The 19,250-nt window shown below is 47.1% G+C and overlaps 1 protein-coding gene across 2 annotated transcripts in view; it reads right to left on the minus strand.

The window, feature by feature from the left end:
• The window catches only part of STK11 (serine/threonine kinase 11), an 86,846-nt gene that overhangs the window by 20,498 nt on the left and 47,098 nt on the right, over window positions 1–19,250 (minus strand). Inside the window, exons 7-9 of one of the 2 annotated variants that reach the window (XM_029613394.1) lie at window positions 19,124–19,181; window positions 3,779–3,969; window positions 2,960–3,330 (exon numbers count right to left, since the gene is read on the minus strand). In XM_029613394.1, the coding sequence (XP_029469254.1) occupies window positions 3,200–3,330; window positions 3,779–3,969; window positions 19,124–19,181 (380 nt within the window). In that variant the 3' untranslated portion in view covers window positions 2,960–3,199. Of the gene's footprint in view, window positions 1–2,959; window positions 3,331–3,778; window positions 3,970–19,123; window positions 19,182–19,250 lie in introns of those variants that run through there. The other variant, XM_029613393.1, reaches the window with a different exon arrangement.

Below are 19,250 nucleotides of genomic sequence, written 5' to 3' on the forward strand. Positions count from 1 at the left end.
TGTGAGTCTTGATTTGGAAGATGCGTTCGCCGAACAGCTTCGGAGCCAGAGTTGTCTCCTGGCTGCCACAGCTGATGACACTAGCCGCGGTGCGTACCAGGTCGGAAGCGTCTGCGAGGAATGATACTGCTGGTTCCATGGCTTCCCCAGGGGTGTTGGCTCCTAGTCTGCGATAGGCAGGCACATGTCACAACAGTGCAGCGGGCCGCTATTTGTAGGGACATAGCGGCGACTTCAAAGGACTGTTTAAGGATGGATTCCAGATGTCTGTCTTGCGCATCTTTGAGTGCTGCACTTGGGCCCGGGATAGCAAGTTCCTTCAGGCTGCTGGTGACCAGGTCTGGAAGCTCATCCTTGGTGAAGAAGCATCTCATGGTCCAGTGAGGCTCTGTCCCTGGAGGGAGTTCCCCTTCTTCCAGGGACTCTGATTCCTCATCCAAGATGTCCGTGCCCCCATAAGTGGGGCTTCCAGATGGTGGATTCACTACCCTGGGCCTAGCAGGGCCCAGAGCGTAGCGGTCCTCTGGTAAGGGCTGTGGCTGTACTACCGAAGGCTCCGTTTGCATGTGAACGAAGGTGTGTAGGCCTTTGAAAAATTTCAACCAGGAGATAGACGCTGGGTCCAAGCTAAGAGGCGCTGTGTCCCTGGGGGGCCCCGTTTGAGGGGGGGGTCCTGCTGGGATTTGCTAGGTCCGGGGTACTTATTGAGGAACTAGCACTCAGGCCCGGATGGGGCTGGCCCTGGGCTTGATCCCCCAGGGCCTCCTCGCACTGGATACACAGGGTGTCGGCCTCTTCGTGTTGTGCGGCTCTGATGTGGCATGCTGGGCAGAGGCCCTGAACCTTGAGCTCTTTTTCTGGTGGTGCCATCAATATAGACATGTAAAATCTCTTGTGCGTCGGATATGCGCATGTGGAGGATGTGCGCGCAAATCGCAGTTATGCGCCTGGCCTAGTAAACGCAAGTTGCGCACGTACTTGTGCGTGCAGCACTTGAGCATATACGTTGTGCGGACAAGTAAAGTTGTGCGCACGACTCGCCCTCCGCGCACGGATCAAGACGGCAGTCAGGATGGCGAACAGGGCCAAAATGGCGACGTGACCATGCGGGCAATATGACGACCACCTCGGAGGGTCTCCATGTGGGAGAGCCCTTGGCTCTAACCGGGGTCGAGCCCTGCTAGGGCGGATCAACCCGATGGCACTGGTCCTGGCCGGTGACCTGTGCGCCTACTCGAGCTTCGGAGACCGGAGTCTTTAAACAAGATTTCTACCTTACCTTGTCTTCGGCACTTCCAGGTTTTGTTCCGGGCGGTCTCCGGCTGCAGGGGGGAAGAGGGCAAATACCTTCACTGCCACGCTCGTGGATGCACCCGCTGCCTCCTAGCCACGCCAGAGATCGGGGGCAAGGTCCCCGCCGGATAGCCGCCGGACTGAGGCTCACTTCCGAGGGACCACGGAAATCACCTCGGGAATTCTCAAGTGGGGGAGGGACCCGAGGGTGTCACCGCAGGAGAGCGGGGCTCATCGTTGAAATAAGTTCTCTTCTTAATTTGGGTTTTCTCCATTAAATTTTGCTCTAACGCTGTGAGAGCGTGCAGATAGTCCCTAACTGCTATGGAGACGGAAAATACTGAAGAGCTGCACTTCCTGCAGGGGTATATGTACTAGGGGCTGACGTCAGATTGAAATCTGATCTGTCTCCAACTGCTATCAGGAGTACACTATACCCATTGGTTCTGAGTCCATCTGCTACACGCTAGGAAACCAAGTTTGCCTCAGACATTAAAGGCTTGCAAGTCTGGAATTTTATTACCCAGACTACGAATATTTGTGGTCAAAGCCTCCCAGATGTGTTTGCTTCCTTTGTCATCCATCTGCATAGCCTCACACCCACCCACCTTTCAGCCTGTTCTTTTCAGGTAGCCTTGTGAGACATCATTTGTGCTTTTCACCGCCAAGTTTGTTGGTTGGTGGGAGACAGCCCAATTTAGTCAGTTACTGTGCAGCTATGTATGTACACACATGCAGGCACGTGTACAAAGTCGCATACATGTGCAGAGACAAAAGGCTCTCAACAGGATATTTTCACAGCCTCTCGCCTTATTCCTGGCCATCTGGCCCTCAGCAGGGCTTCAGCCTCTGCTCTGTGTTTCTCGCTCCTGCAGGCAGCCCTTCCCCTCTCCACACTCTGCAATTTTGTGCAATGCTCTTCCCACCTCCCCCCTGCTGGAGAGAACACACTGTTTCTTTAAAACTTTTTTTTTTTTTTTTTTTGGGAAAACTAAACATCTTTAGCTCAAGAAATGAAAGTGTGTAATCACTTTTCCCACTTGCTGTAAAGCGTTCACCTTGACTAGAGCACCTACTCCTGCCAGATTCACTGCCACACCACCAGGGCGCGGGCAAGTTTTCCTTAATGCAACTGGATTCATGAGGACAACTCTTCACTGTTTTTACCTTTTCGTTTCTCTTCTGAACTCTCATTTTCTTGAATCAGAAAGTTTTGGTTAGGGGTGGGGGAGCAGAGGAGTCCCCTTTGCAGTACTGGCAGAGGTAAATAAAAGCATGGGGGCTGCTTAGGACTAAAAGAGACCTCTTTAATGGAAACAAATGCTCAGAACATCCCAGAAACAGCCCAAACGCAAGAATAAAGTGAGCAAACCAAAGAGCAGGCAACGGCTCAGCTCTCAGGGTCAGGTACAGGGCCTCAGGAGTCAGATCCCCCAGCCCAGCTACACAAGACTCCTCTGTTGGGGATGAAAGCTGTGACCTTCAGCAGGAAAGTCACTTTTTTTTCCTCATCAGATCTGTAGGATAAATTCCTATCCCTGCAGTCTCTGATCATTCTCTCTATTCCAGGATACTGGTCTGGTGTCTCACTGGCAGAGAGAAACCCTTTTAAGGGGGGAGAAGGGGGGCTATGCTAGCATGTGATAATGAGGAGAGATACCGAGTGTGCAGATAAATGGCTTCATTTCATAACATCCCCAGAACCAAGCCCGCTGTGGTACATAATGAAGGCTCTTCCATGAGAGAGCAGATAACTCTCAGCTCCCGCTAATAGCAGCTGAATGCTGGGCGGTTACTCTGCTCGCGTGCAGTGCTGTCTTAATCCTTCATCTCCCTACTACTGAAGCAGCAGAGGAAGGCCTCACTTGAGGCACAGCATCTCTAGAGTTTATATGTTAGAGCAAGTTTAACACCCTTCGTCTTCCTGCCGGATCTCTCCCCTTGCTACAGCTGACCACGAGCTCTCTCTCTCGCTACAGCAGACTGCAGGCTCTCTCTTCTCTCTGTGCCCTGTCTCTGTCTCATCCTGCAGAACACCTGAAAAGGTGTCAAGGAAATTAGAAAAGTAAATGCAGAGCAGTTAGAAGCATATCCAGCCTTCTTAGGTGAGACATACAGATAAAACAGACATAATTTAAACAGTCTGTGGAGGCAACAGAAGAGCTGATGGCAAATCTAATCCAGGGTAAGGTGAAACACACACACTTTTGCAACACAATGACCTCAAATCTGTAAGAGCTGAGCATGATAGGAGCGGTGAAAGGGGCAGTGCCTGCAAGATGGTGCGGTGCAGAGGATGAGAGCTGGGGCTTGGGGACAGGCCTGCATGCTCTCTGCTTCTCCGAGATCCAAGCCCTGCTTACCTGGTAGACTGAAGTGCCTGTAAGACGCTGTGGTGTGTAAAGGATAAGAGCTGGGGCTTGGGGACAGGCCTGCATGCTTTAGGTAACATAGCTACTTCTCGGTGGATCTGAATCCTCTTTACCTGGTACGGTGAAGTTCTGGGTGTAGATGATCTCATCTTCTATGTCATACAGGTCCTCATCATCCTCACTGTAGCCATGCAGATCCTCCAGGTAAGGCACCACTGTCATACTGCGCCACCTGTCCTTTGTATCTGGGCTGGGGGGGATGGGCACCCATGGCTCAGTCTGCGGGTGCTTCTTACGAAACCAGCTGCAAAGAAAGGAGGAGAACAGCACTAGTACTGCTGGAGACACCACCTGCCGAGGTAGCCGCGTCCATCCAGAACAACATCAAACCCTCCCCAGCTTTTCCAGGGACATCTGACCTCCCCTTCTTGTCAAAGTCATGCCAGAACTAGCAGGAAGGCCAAGGCTGATTTCAGCATTTGGGAGGCAAAGAAGCAAACAGTTTTTGGGAAGGAGGGGAGCCTATTCCAGCAAGAAGGGCTCCACCTTAACGAAAATGGAACTCGATGGCTGGGGGCTAACGATTTTAAAGCAGACAAAGCAACTTTTAAGCTAGATGATGGGGGAAAGCTGACAGTTACTTAGTCGCACATGATTCAGAGCAGGGTATCCACAAAGCACTCCTTTCCAAATAAAGGGAAGGATGTGGAAAAAAAAGCTGACTCCAAATTACCTAAATCAACTGCTAGTAAGTGGGCTGTGGGAAAAAAATAACACACACACAGTTGGGTGTATATATGCAAATGCCAGTTGGCTAATAAAAATAATAAGATGGGAGAGGGAGAGAGAGAGTATGGCACTAGATGAGAATGTTGACGTAACCAGCATCTCAAGGACCTAGTGGAAAAAGAACGAACCACCAATGATTCCAGGGTACAAAATATAGGGAAACGACAGAGCAGGCAGAAATGGAGGCGCCATGGCGCTATATGTTAGGGATTTCATACAAGTCAAGTAGGAAGCAGATTCTGGAGGAAACTAACTGCACTTTGGAATCTCTCTGATAGAAATCCCATGTGTGATGGGAAGGGTTTACTACTGACCACCTGACCAGTATGGTTAAACTATAGATTGTAAAAATGCCAACCGAGATCAGACAGGCTGCTAAGCATGAAAATACAATAATAATGGGAGATTTCAATTACCCCCAATATTGACTGGGTGAATGTCTCAACAGGACATGCCAGGGAGATTAGGTTTCTAGACACCAAAAATGACTGCTTCTCAGACCAAGTGGTCCTAGAATCTATGACTGGGGGAGGGGCTATTTTCTTTTTACCTAGTTCTCACTGGAATGCAGGATCTGGTGCACGGGGCAACGGTTGTGAAGCTGCTTGGCAATAGTGATCATAATGTAACCAAAGTTTCAGATAATCACTAGAGGGAAAATAAAACAAACTACTGAAATAATCTATAATTTTAAAAAGGAAACCTGTGATAAGATAAGGAAACTAGAAAGAAGCAGTGACAAGAGCTGAAAGGCTGCACAGGGCATGGAGATGACATTTTTAGACAATCTTGGAAGCCCAGTTAAAATATATTCCACAAATTAAAAAAAAAAGGTCAAAAGAAGAACAAGTGTCTGCTAGCATAGCTAAATGATACCGTGAAGGAGGCCATTAAAGCCAAAAGGCATCTTTTAAAAAATGGAACGCAGGACCTAATGAGGAAAATAAGGCAGATAAGCACTGCCAAATTAGATGTAGAACATTAATAAAGCAGGTCTAGAGAGAATCTGAAGAGAGATTTGCCAAAGAGAGAAAAGCTAATAAAAATGTTTGCAAGAGCAAGAACCTTGCAAGGAAGTCAACTAGGTTAATAGATGATTTGGGGGGGAGGGAGGGGGATGTGAGAGTGGAGTAGGGGTGCTTGGGTAGCAGAAAATTTAAATTCTTTGCTTCAGTCTTTACTGACAAGGATGTTGGGGAGATACCCATGGCCTGAACCATTCTTTGTAGGTGATATTTCAGAGGAACTAAATCAATTTTGAATCTGGAAGAGGTACTAGAGCAAACTGACAAACTAAATACTAGGAAATCACCAGGACCTGGAATTTAAATCTGAAATTTCAGACCTGCTACTGGTACTATGTAGCTTATAATTCAAATCTGCCTCTATTCTGGAGGGCAGCAAATCTAACACCAACTTTCACAAAGGGTTCCAGGGGTGACCCAAATAACTATAGACTGGTGAGCCTGACATTGCTGCCAGGTAAAATGGTGGAAACTACTGTTAAGAACAACATTACTGATCATATGGATAACCATGTCTTCAAAGGGAAGACAGGTTTTCCTATTTAGTTTACATTTGTTTGTCTTATCACTTTATGTATGGTAAAATCTTTTGTTCTCCACCTAGGCCATTCTGTGTTAGGCAGGCTCTAAAGCCAAATAAATGGAAATGGAAGAGCCAGCATGGATTTAGCAAAGGGAGGTCATGCCTTACTCATCTATTAGAATTCTTTGCAGGTGTGAATAAACACAGATTAAAGGTTGAGCCAAGCCATATATTTGGATTTGCAGAAGGTGTCTGATAAAGTTTCCTCAGGAAATTAAAAAGTCATGGGGCAGGAGGTGATGTTACTGTGGATTCGTAACAGATTAAGATTAAGAGAACGGAAGAGGTAAGAACTAAATGGGCAGTCCCCCAGTGGAGAAATGTAAATAGTGGAGTGCCCCAGGGAGCCGCACTGAGACCGCTGTTGTCTAACTCAATTCATTAACAATCTAGAAAAGGGAGCAGTGAGCGAGGTGATCAAATTTGCAGAGGACAGAAAATTATTCAAAGTAGTTAAAACACAAGCATACTGGAAGGAACTGGACATCTGAATGGCAGATGAAATTTAATGTGAACAAGTGCAAAACAATGCACATAGAGAAAAATAATCCCAATTACAGGTCCATATTAGGTAGGAGTTACCATGTAGGAAAAGGAACTTGGAGTCATTGTGAACAATTATGTTGAAATCCTCAGATCAGTGTGCGGCGGCCAAAATAAAAAAAAAAAAAAAAATAGAATGTTAGGAATTATTCAGAAAGCAATGGAGAACAAAACTGTGAATATCATTATGCCTAATAGATCCATGGTCTGACAGATCCTTCAGTAGTGTGTGCGCGGTTCTGGTCATCCCACCTCAAGAAAGATAGTGGAATTAGAAAAGGTGCAGGACAGGGCAACAAAAAATGATAACAGGGGTGGATAAGCACCTTTATAAAGACAGGCTAAACAGGTCAGTTCTCGTCAGCTTGGAGAAGAGATGGTTTAGAGGGGATATGATAGAGATATATAAAATTGGGTGTGGTATGGAGCAGGTTAACAGGGAACCGTTTTTTTTACACACTATTAAATAGTTTCAGGAGTATCCCCTAGTCCTAGTATTAACAGGTAGTAGATTTAAAACAAATGTAAGAAAGTATTTTTCAGTCAGCACATAATTAAGCTATTGAACCTGTGGCCAGAAAAGTTGATTAAAGTTAGTAATATAACAGGAGTTCAGAAACAACCCTGTCCAGCCCTGTTTTTAGAGGACAGGTCCATAAATAATTACTAGCCGTCTGGACTTTTGGTTTTCCAGGGCTAAATTCTTGCAATCAGCAATAAGAAAGATTTTCTTACTGGGATTTGCTGGATAACGTCCAGGCAACCTGGCAAGGTCACTGCTAGAGACAGAATGCTGGGCTCGATGGACCTTCGGGCTGACTCTGCATGCTCTTAGGGAACATGTGCCAGTCTTGGTCAGATCGAAGGTCCAATTCAGACCAGCATCCTGTCTACAACAGTCATTAGGAAGTACCCAACAGATCCCAAAGAGTAAATCCAATTTCTTGTTGCTTACTCCTATAGATAAGTAGTGGGTTTCCCCGAGTCCACCTGGCTAATAATGGTTTATGGTCTTTTCCTCCAGAAACTTGTCCAAACTCCCTTTAAAGCCAGCTATGCTCGATGCCTACAGCAACAAATTCCACAGTTTATTCATTCTCTTTATTAGTTACCATTATTACAAAATAAAACATGCTTTGCCAAGAAAAAAACAGTTACAAGAAATAATACAAATTAAAGGGCAATATGACCAAAGCAATTAACTATCTTGTCGCAAAACCAGTCCACAATAATGGACAGGGTGCATCCTTAAGAAAACAAATAACTGAACCCAAACACAGGGAAGTGCCTAGGCTGACCTTACCACACTATTAAGGGGTCTGGCTACTGCAGGGCAGGAACAAACTAGAGAGGAAAAAAATGACACTATATTTAGGAAAAAGTAGGTTTGCAATACTGCAGCCTCCCCAAGTCTGCTCCTACCATTGTTCTCTATATCTGTCCCAAGCATGCTTGGACTGCCACAGCACTGCCTTCCACCAACTCCAGCTGGTAGGTTTTCCAAGCATCTACACCTTCTCAGTAAAGTACTACTGCTTACTTTTAGAGAATTACCAGATGTACGCAGAGGTATTCAACTTTCCATTCAGTGGTGATTTTCTAAGAAAAAAAAAAAAGATACCCAGTCTGGAGGGGAGGGGAAGAGCGATGATTACTTTCTCTCTGCCAATCCCCCCCGCCCAGACCTCCTTTTCCCTCCTCCTCCTCCCTCCCCTTCCTACCTTCTTACAGAGTCAGGCGGCAGGTGGAGTAAACTCCGGTCACCCTAGCACAGAATGAGTGAGCAGTGTCCAGCCAACCCACCCCTGAACGGAGGCTATTCTGGAAACTTGTGGGCCAGTCACTGGCATCTTTCTCAGGAGATCAGCAGCTAGGAAGTGTCAGTGTTCTGCACCCCCCCCCGAGTTGTAAAAATACTGGCGGTGCCTCAAATATGTTAAACTGCAGAACATTCTTGAAAAATGAATCTGCTGCATTTCAAAAAGCTTCCAGGTGGGTTATCTAGCTTGACTCGACAGAAAATCATGACCCCTTATCCTTGAAATTCCTTTCTGTAATTTATGGAAGCCTATCAAATATTTAAAATGTCTCTATTATATTTCTCCTTTCCTCCAGCAAGTACAATTTGGATGTCTTAAGCCTTTCACTGTAAGGTCTCTGGTGCAGGCTCAGTACAGTACTATTTTGGTAGCCCTTCTCTGCATCGCACCCATCATCTCAATGTCCCTATCAAGATAGGGCCCTCCAGATCATAAGAAATTGCCATGCTGGGTCAGACCAAGGGTCCATCAAGCCCAGCATCCTGTTTCCAACAGAGGCCAATCCAGGCCATAAGAACCTGGCAAGTACCCAAACACTAAGAAGATCCCATGCTACTATTGCTTATTAATTACCGTAATAGCAGTTTACGGATTTAAGAACATAAGAACATAAGAAAATGCCATACTGGGTCAGACCAAGGGTCCATCAAGCCCAGCATCCTGTTTCCAACAGAGGCCAAAACCAGGGCATAAGAACCTGGCAAGTACCCAAAAACTAAGTCTATTCCATGTAACCATTGCTAATGGCAGTGGCTATTCTCTAAGTGAACTTAATAGCAGGTAATGGACTTCTCCTCCAAGAACTTATCCAATCCTTTTTTAAACACAGCTATACTAACTGCACGAACCACATTCTCTGGCAACAAATTCCAGAGTTTAATTGTGCGTTGAGTAAAAAAGAACTTTCTCCAAACCTTTTTTAAACCCAGTAACACTAACTGCTGAAACCACATCCCCTGGCAATGAATTCCGCTGAGTGAAAAATAATTTTCTCTCAGGAACTTCAGTCTTTTGGCAGCGATGGGAGGGTCTCTGGACTGAACTGTGGTATTACAGGAACAAAAATTAGCAGGTAAGAACCAAATTTTCCTTTCCTGTTCATACCCACATCAGTCCAGACAAGTGGGATGTACCCAAGCACCCCTAAACTGGGCAGGAGCCTGAAAGACCCACATGAAGAACACTCTCACCAAAGGCCGCAACTTCTTGTGCCAGCACATCCAAATGGTAATGCCTGGTGAAAGTATGAAGAGAAGACCACACCGCCACTCTACAAACATCTTGAGGTGATAGCAATTCACACTCAGCCCAAGAAGCAGCCTGCGCTCTAGTAGAATGCGCTTTCAGACACATCAGAACCTGACGACCCTTACAAACATAAGGCAGAGCAAATGGCCTCCTTTAGCCATCAAGAAATTGTGGCTTTTGAGACCTTATCACCTTTCTTCACACCCCCCCCCCCCCCCCCCGAACACCACAAACAGGTGATCTGAACGCCGAAAGGAATTCGTGACCTTGAAATACTGCAACAGAGTGCATCGCACATCCAAAAGATGCAACTCTCTCTCCTGCAGGAAATCCTTAGACCACTCTGGAAAGGCTGGCAGCTCCACCATCTGATTCAAGTGAAAAGACGACTCCACCTTCGATAAGAAGGTAAGGACCATGCGCAACATGACCCCGACATTAGAAATACTCAGAAAAGGATCTCTGCATGACAGTGCTTGCAATTCTGAAATCCTCCTGGCAGAACAAATGGCTATCAGAAACACTGCCTTCAACGTCAGGTCCTTCAACGTCATCCTTTTCAAAGGCTCAAAAAGTGCACCACAGAGTACTCGCAGAACCAAATTAAAGTTCCAATCCGGATACAACTTCCAAACTGGAGGCCACAAATGCCTTACTCCCTTCAGAATATGAGCCACATCAGGATGAGAGACCAAAGACCTCCATTCAACTTGCCCCTAAGGGAACCCAAAGCGGATACGTGAACACGGAGGGAGCTACAGGCCAAACCCTTAGACAATCCCTCCTGCAAAAAAGGCTAAGATCTGAGGAGCGTCCACAGATAAGAGGATCCAATTTCCGAATTAGGCACCACAACTCAAAGACCCTCCAGACCCTGACATAAGCCAGAGACAGAGTGTCTCCAAGTCCAGAGGAGCATGGAAATAACCAGCTCCGAATAGCTTTCAGCCACAATCGTCTCCTCTCAAAAGCCAAGCCACAAAACAAAAGTGATCCTCCTGATATGAAAATATTGGGCCCTGCTGAAGCAAGCATGGCAGATTGGCCAGCCTGAGGGGACCCTCTACTGTGAGATGCATAAGATCAGTGAACCACTGACATCATGGCCACTCTGGCACCACTAGCACCACCAACCCGGGATGTGACTCTATAAGCTGAAAAATCTGCCCAACAAGTGGCCATGGAGGAAACACATACAGAAGAATTCCTGTTGGTCAAGGACACACCAGAGCATCCAGCCCCACCATGCAGACCTCTCTTCTGAAACTGAAAAACCTTGCCATCTTTGCTTTGGTCCACGTCACTATCAGATCCAACTGTGGGACGCCCCACCTGGCGCACATGCAATTCCAAGCTTCCAGGAACAACTTTCATTACCCCAGATCCAACTGCTGCCTGCTGAGAAAATTTGCCTGCACATTGTCCACATCCACAACACGAGAAACCGCTATTCCCCCGAGATGAAGCTCTGCCCAAACAAACTGCCGGGTTTCTACAGCTACCGCCTGATTCTTCGTCCCTCCTTGTCTGTTGATGAATGCCTCTGTTGTTGCATTGTCCGAGAAAATCGAACCATCCTGCCTCTGATTCTGAGAAGGAATACCTCCAATGCCCAATGAATCGTCCTTGCTTCCAGGTGATCGATGGACCAGGACTTTTCCTCCGCTTACCAAAGCTCTTGGGCCATCCGCCCCATGAACACCGCTCTCCAACCCTTGAGACTTGCGTCCATGGTCACCACTACCCAATCTGGGGTTTCCAGATCTATTCCCTCTTCCAGGTTGTGACGTGACAGCCACCACGACAGACTGGACCTGGATTCTCATAGGAGAGGCAAAGGCAGATGATACTCCTCTGACAAGGGATTCCACCTGGACAAGAGCACTTTCTGCGATGGTCTCATGTGCAAGAAGGCCCACAGAACCAAATCTAACATGGACGCCATGGACCCCAGGACCTGAAAATAATAATTCCAGGCTGTTGGCATCAACAGCTGAAGCAGATGCATCACCTGAGCCTGCAACTTCACCAACCTGTCCAAAATCAAGAATACCCTGCCCTTCTGGGTATCAAAAAAACACCCCCAGGTACCCCAATGACTGGGAAGGCATTAGGTGACTCTTCGTCATATTTATTACCCAACAAGGTACCTATGACTTGCTGGAGAGACCGCACAAATAAGCCAATCATCCAGGTATGGATGTACTAACACCCCTTCTCGAAATAGGGCTGCTGCCACTACAACCATCATCTTTGTGAAGGTTCGCAGTGCCATGGCCAAGCCAAAGGGAAGGGCTCGGAATTGGAAGTGCTGTCCCAACACCACGAACCGAAGGAACTTCTGATGTTCCTTTCGAATGGGAATATGGAGGTACGCCTCTATCAAGTCCAATGACGCCAAAAACTCTCTCTTGTGGACTGCTGCGATCACTGTTCGTAACGTCTTCATTTGAAAACGTGGTACCTTCAGGGCCCTGTTCACCTTCTGCAAGTCAAGAATGGACCAAAAGGTCCCTTCCTTCTTGGGAACCATGAAATAAATGGAGTAACTTCCCTATCCCTGCTCCTCCCACGGGACAGGAACTAATCGCATTTAAGCTTAATAGTTTCTGCAAAGTCCCCCACACCGCCTCTTGCTTGCTTCGAAAGACCACATGGGACTCCAAAAAAGCCTCCCTGACAGGGCGTGAAAATTTTAGAGCATAGCCATCTCTTGCCACCTCAAGAACCCAGCGGTCCGAGGTAATCTTGGCCCACTCCTCGTAAAAGCTGGACAATCTGCCCCCTACTGCTTCTACAGAGGAATGGGCGATGGCTTCATTGCGAAGACTCTCCACCATCTGCTCCTTGACCGGCACCATCTCTGGAAGATCTGCAGGGGCCTCGAAAGTAGATGTCATTCCACTGCCTTCTTTGCTCCCACCCTAGAAGAGGGCTTGCTTGACTGAATCCTACGGAACTACTGCAACCTGTTCCCTTTGGACTCCCCCAAAGTCTTCATCACTTGATCCAGATCTTCCCTTTAAAAGGAAGATTACATAAATGGGCCTTGGACCTCATGTCAGCCAACCAATTTCATAACCACAGAAGCCTGCGGGCCGCCACCACCGAGATGATGCTCCTGGCCGAAGTGTGAACCAAGTCAAACAAGGCATCAGCGACATAGGCCACAGCAGCCTCCAGGCACGCAGAGTGCAGACTACCAACCTCCCCAGAAGAAGCCTGTCCATGCTTTCTGAACCCAGCACAAAACATGTCTTCTGCAACATACTGCCACAAATCGTGGCCCCAATTCTCAATGTGGACACCTCAAATATCCGCTTCAATTGAATCTCCAACTTGAGGTCCTGCGCATCCCTCAGCACAGCAGCACCTGCCACTGGGATGGAAGTCTCCTCGGTAACCGCCGACATCACAGCATCTACCTCTGGCACCCCTCAAGAGTTCCAAAGTCTCCTCCATCCGAGGGTAAAGCATTGCCATCGCCCTGCCAACTTTCAGGCCTGCCTCTGGAAAAGCCCATTCCTGGTTCACCAACTTCCAAATTTTCTTAGGCAATGGAAAAGCACTAGGTGGACTATGCAGCCCCTCCAGGACTGGGTTCACACCCTTGTTATCGGACTCTTCCTGAGCCACCTTATCCCAGAGTTCCTCCAGCACCTAGGAAATAAGGGGACGCAATTCCTACTTTTTAAATAGCCGGACTACCCAAGGATCATCCCCCTCAGAAGCCTGGAGGGCATCCAGATCGACATCATCCCTGTGAGCCTCCAGAACTGTATTTGGGACCGTATTCACATCCACATCCAATCTGCTTCTTGCAGACACAGAGGATTCTCTTGGAAATCCTCTGAATCAGCCTCCGAACCTGCACGACCCAACCCGAGACGCCACAGAATATGTCCGGAACCACCTGAAGGCCCCAGCTTAGGCTGTTCTGGGGAGCAACGCAGCTGCTCCGTTCAGAGACACTCCCCCCCCCCCCCCCGCCAGGAAGGCCTCATGAAGGAGCAGTATAAACTCCAGGGAAAAACCTTCTGGACCTCTGGTCCCCTAACCCAAGAGATTGTCATCCGATTCCCCTCCTGAACCTCTGTGGGACTATGTTCCACTGGTGACAGAAGGGGAGGTCTGCTGATACTCGTCCGTGAACCCTCACAGGTCCGGCCGCATGCTGAGAAGCTCCTGAGCCCACCACCGTGGGCTCCGATGACCAGAGCACCCATTTCCCCAAAGCTGTCCCAGCCAAATTTTCCTCTTCACCAGAGGCAGAGCCTGGACACAGTGACCGTGCATTCAGATTTGCAGACCACAAACCGCATGCCCTGCAGGTAGCCATTAAGGTCGATTCGCCAGACTCCACTTATGGCCAAATAGAAGGCCACACGTGGTTTGTCTCCTGCACAGAGCACCACCGCAGCTGACTAAACGGTGCACGGGAAAGAAAAAAAATTAGGCCGCACCTGCGCGAGCCATGCTGCGTTGTGGGCCAAAACGCACGGGAAATTCCTTCAGCCCTGGATCCACCGGAGTGAAGGACTACAACCAGGCACACACGCTTCACACACTCCTGCCAATGCCAACCACTCCCACAGTCAAACGCGTTCCGCCGCCGAGCCCCTGCTGAAGTTTCTGCTAACAGTGATTCAACTTTTTGGTGTTTTTTTTTAAACAAAAACTTAATCGCACAATGAACAACAATAAAGGGTACTTGCCTGCAGGAACTGGCAGCTCACAGGAGGAGATTCAAAGGTCCTGAGGAAGCCAGTCCCCTGGCTATCAGGACCCCCTCCAGACAGCAGCGGGCTAAACAGTTCCCAACCCCGTTCACCCGGCTCCACCTGAGGGATGGTCCACGAAGGAGCCGAACACCTCAGGGAGCCTCCAATTGCAAAATCTCTCATCTGTTTTCTTATTTTTATTTTTTTACTTTTGTCAGCCTGCAGGGTTTGCACCTCTACCATCTGCTGGAGAGCGAAAAATACTGAGGGACTGCAGGTGGCACTCTGTTAGGTAGCAGTGCCTCAAAGTTTTGCTTCTCTGACCCCATCTGCTGGTAGGGATGTATAAACCCACTTGCTGGACTGATCTAGGTAGGAACAGGAAAGCTGCTAGTGTTTTTGTCATCTGTTTAAGAACATGCCAAACTGGGTCAGACCAAGGGTCCATCAAGCCCAGCATCCTGTTTCCAAAAGTGGCCAATCCAGGCCAAAAGAACCTGGCAAGTACCCAAAAACTAAGTCTATCCCATGTTACTGTTGCTAGTAATAGCAGTGGCTATTTTCTAAGTCAACTTAATTAATAGCAGGTAATGGACTTCTCCTCCAAGAACTTATCCAATCCTTTTTTAAACACAGCTAAACTAACCGCACTAACCACATCCTCTGGCATCAAATTCCAGAGTTTAATTGTGCGTTGTGTGAAAAAGAACTTTCTCCGATTAGTTTTAAATGTGCCACATGCTAACTTCATGGAGTGCCCCCTAGTCTATTATCTGAAAGAGTAAATAACCGATTCACATCTACCTGTTCTAGACCTCTCATGATTTTAAACACCTCAATCATATCCCCCCTCAGCAGTCTTCTCCAAGCTGAAAAGTCCTAACCTCTTTAGTCTTTCCTCATAGGGGAGCTGTTCCATTCCCCTTATTTTGGTCGCCCTTCTCTGTACCTTCTCTTTCGCAATTATATCTTTTTTGAGATGCGGCAACCAGAATTGTACATAGCATTCAAGGTGCGGTCTCACCATGGAGCAATACAGAGGCATTATGACATTTTCTGTTTTATTCACCATTCCATTTCTAATAATTCCCAACATTCTGTTTGCTTTTTTGACTGCCGCAGCACACTGAGCCGACGATTTCAATGTGTTATCCACTATGACACCTAGATCTCTTTCTTGGGTTGTAGCACCTAATATGGAACCTAACATTGTGTAACTATACATGGGTTATTTTTCCCTATATGCATCACCTTGCACTTATCCACATTAAATTTCATCTGCCATTTTGATGCCCAATTTTCCAGTCTCACCAGGTCTTCCTGCAATTTATCTCAATCTGCTTGTGATTTGACTACTCTGAACAATTTTGTATCATCTGCAAATTTGATTACCTCACTCGTCGTATTTCTTTCCAGATCATTTATAAATATATTGAAAAGTAAGGGTCCCAATACAGATCCCTGAGGCACTCCACTGCCCACTCCCTTCCACTGAGAAAATTGTCCATTTAATCCTACTCTGTTTCCTGTCTTTTAGCCAGTTTGCAATCCACGAAAGGACATCGCCACCTATCCCATGACTTTTTACTTTTCCTAGAAGCTTCTCATGAGGACCTTTGTCAAACGCCGACCGGTTCACCTTTATCCACATGTTTATTAACTCCTTAAAAAAATGAAGCAGATTTGTGAGGCAAGACTTGCCCTGGGTAAAGCCATGCTGACTTTGTTCCATTAAACCATGTCTTTCTATATGTTCTGTGATTCTGATCTTTAGAACACTTTCCACTATTTTTCCTGGCACTGAAGTCAGGCTAACCGGTCTGTAGTTTCCCGGATCTCCCCTGGAGCCCCTTTTAAATACTGGGGTTACATTAGCCACCCTCCAGTCTTCAGGTACAATGGATGATTTTAATGATAGGTTACAAATTTTTACTAATAGGTCTGAAATTTCATTTCAAAGAAGTTAACTAATTATAGATGGTTCCCTAAGATTTGGCACTATAACAGATCAAGGACCACAGGTTTCTCTCTTGGCTGTTTTCTTCTAGTATGGTTATTTGTGTACCTGTAGAATCTGGTTTTAGAAATCCCCCCCCCCCTGTATTTTGAGGAATTGGGTTAACAAGATGTTAGCTCTTTCTATTTTGTGTGTAATAAACAAGTTTTGCATCTTTATTTCAAGTATGTACTTCTTGAAATTATGTTGCTTAACATGGAACACATGTATGCATTTAAGAAAGAAAGAAAAAAAAAAGGAGCTGGAGGTTGCATTGAGCCCCATCACTGGTTCCTTTCCCTTCTCCAGGCTGGACTCTATTTACCACCACTCTCCGCATTCTGCCGCTCAGCCAGTTCCTTACCCAATTTACAACTGGCTACCCTATTTGCTGAACAATCTCTACACGAGTTCTGATTTTTATTCCATTCCTGTTCAATTGCTTGAAGAAAATCCTACTTAATTACTCCTTTATAAATCTAAGTAAATCAGATGCTGTTGTGCTGACGGTCATCAGAAGCCCTCTGCCGACACCACATTGCTACATGGAAAGCACCAATATAGCACAACAGGTCTCCACCAAAGCTGCATGTGGGCATCGCACTGAAGCATATAAAGCATCCTCATGGGAACCCCATGCAAGCGGCATATTGATACATGGAAAGCATGAATACAATGTGGATAGCAGAAAAGAGGGTTTAAAGGGAAAGCTTTTGGGGTTTTGTTTTTTTTTTTTATTTTAAATGAAGAGAGGATAACTCTCAAAAGCTAGTCACAAGATGTATTAATGTCTAACATAAAAGTATCCCATTCAGCTTCTTTTGACGACTCTTGATTCCACATATCCAAGTGGACAGATATGGCAACCACAACTCTCTGCTTGTGTAAAAAACAACAAAGGAAAATATCCCAGTTTAAAAAAAAAAAAAAAGGGGGGGGGGGAGTGCGGCAATCTAAAACCAAGACCTACCAGTCAGCTACAACACGAGCCTCTGGCTAGCATTGCTGGGCCTTCTGCTACCCAGAAGCACAATGCAAGGAGGCTCCTGGATTTCAGACACAACATTGCTAGCTTCACGCTTTGGTCCGGGGCAGAAGTAGCAAACCCTGTCCTGGAGGCACACCTAACTGTGCTACCCCTATTGAATATGCCTGAAATAGATTGGCTCCAGCCTCACGTTGGACCCCCCCCCCCACACCTCAGGATCCTGCAGATAGAGTGGTGTTAGTGGTCTCGTTATTAGCTGCTGCAGTCTCATCTGTCTGCGCACATTACCAGAGAGACTTCAGGGGGGAAAAGGCAAGAGGGTTTCCATGGAAACTGGGAGCCCAGGCAGAATCCTGTCTTCACCTCATCACTTTCTATTTTCTTTTCAAGTCACTGAATTCCACTTCACCAACACGGTTTATAAGCACTAAAGCCTTTCGGTAATGAGGTGTCCAGGCACAAGCATGAGACTGCGGGGCCTTCGGAGACTTGAGCATACAAAGGGTCATCTCAAAAGTCTACACATTTTAATGCTTCTATGGGAGCATGAAAACTCCACAGAATCCTAAGAAGAATAATGTGGGAAGGTGTCATGAAAAAAAGCACAGACACATACACACCCCCCCCCCTTCACCCAGCTCTGCCAATACACCTCACTCCTGCCCTGTAGCACACCCCTGGCTTTTCCTGCACAGAAACCCCCAAAAAGATCTGCCAACCTACTGCACTCTTCTTCTGCGGCATCCACTGCTATTCCAGCAACAGGGACCTTCACACACACACACACACCCCCCCCCCCTCACTCCTGCCCTGCAGCCCCAGGATGACATACTCAGGATCTACAAGGATCCCTCACCCACCCAGATTTGCCAGCCGTCATCAGTTTGTGCTTTCTGAGATGGGCTGTGGATTTTCTAGCACAAAGTGGCTTCAGTCACCCTTAAAGCCAGGGCTATGCCTGCTCTCTGCCTACACACAGCATCTCCAGGGGCACAGCATATCGTCTATTCCCCTCCAGCCAGACAATGCTGACGCAAAACCTGCTAGCGAGAAGGAACTGGAGTCGAGATATAAATCATATGACGGAAGGAGTGGCTTAAGTAGCACAGACACCTGGCAGCTCATCAAGTGAGAGCTGCCACATCTAGAACATACTCTCCAAAATCTGAGTGGTATGACCCCCCCCCCTCCTGTGCGTACACCGCATTCCCATTCACTAAGGTCTCCTCGGCATCTCACTTCCCAGGGCAGCAAACTGTCCTAGTGACGCACGGGCTCCGTCTTACAGACAGATCCCAGCATGCAACAAGACAGAAAACCTTTATGGTCTCACTGTGGGGTGGATAAGGGAGAAACATAGAAGGAAAAAGAAAAGGAAGAGAGAAAGATGTACAACTGCTGCCCCCCCCCCTCCCCCCTAGGGAAAGCTGGGGGGGGGGGGATACTTTCTGATTCAGTCTACAGATGTGCTAAGAGTGCCAAACACCTTGAGGTGGGTTTAAAGGGAGAACTTCCAGTGCTGACCCCGAGGCTGTTTAAGGTTCTCAGCTGCTACTTTAGATTTGGAGGAAAAAAAATCCAAACTAAACAAGACCTAAGGTTGAAAGTTTCAAACAAATAGTAAGACGACAATCCACTTTTACAACAAGACTCAAACCTCGAGTGTGTCTGTGCCTCTCTTAGGCACCTGGTGACTACTAGGAGTCCCTTCCATGTGCCTGGCAAGCTGGGGCTGAATCACTTACTTGTGCTCTCTGATCTGCTGGATTGAGAACCTCTTTGCTGGATCGTACGTGAGCATCCCTGATGAAAAAAAAGGAAAGAAAATGCCTTTATATTGGCTGGAACTCCCAGGAATCCTCTGCGAAGCAT

Source organism: Rhinatrema bivittatum, chromosome 8 (assembly GCF_901001135.1).
Source record: "Rhinatrema bivittatum chromosome 8, aRhiBiv1.1, whole genome shotgun sequence".
Classification (NCBI taxonomy): Eukaryota; Metazoa; Chordata; class Amphibia; order Gymnophiona; family Rhinatrematidae; genus Rhinatrema; species Rhinatrema bivittatum.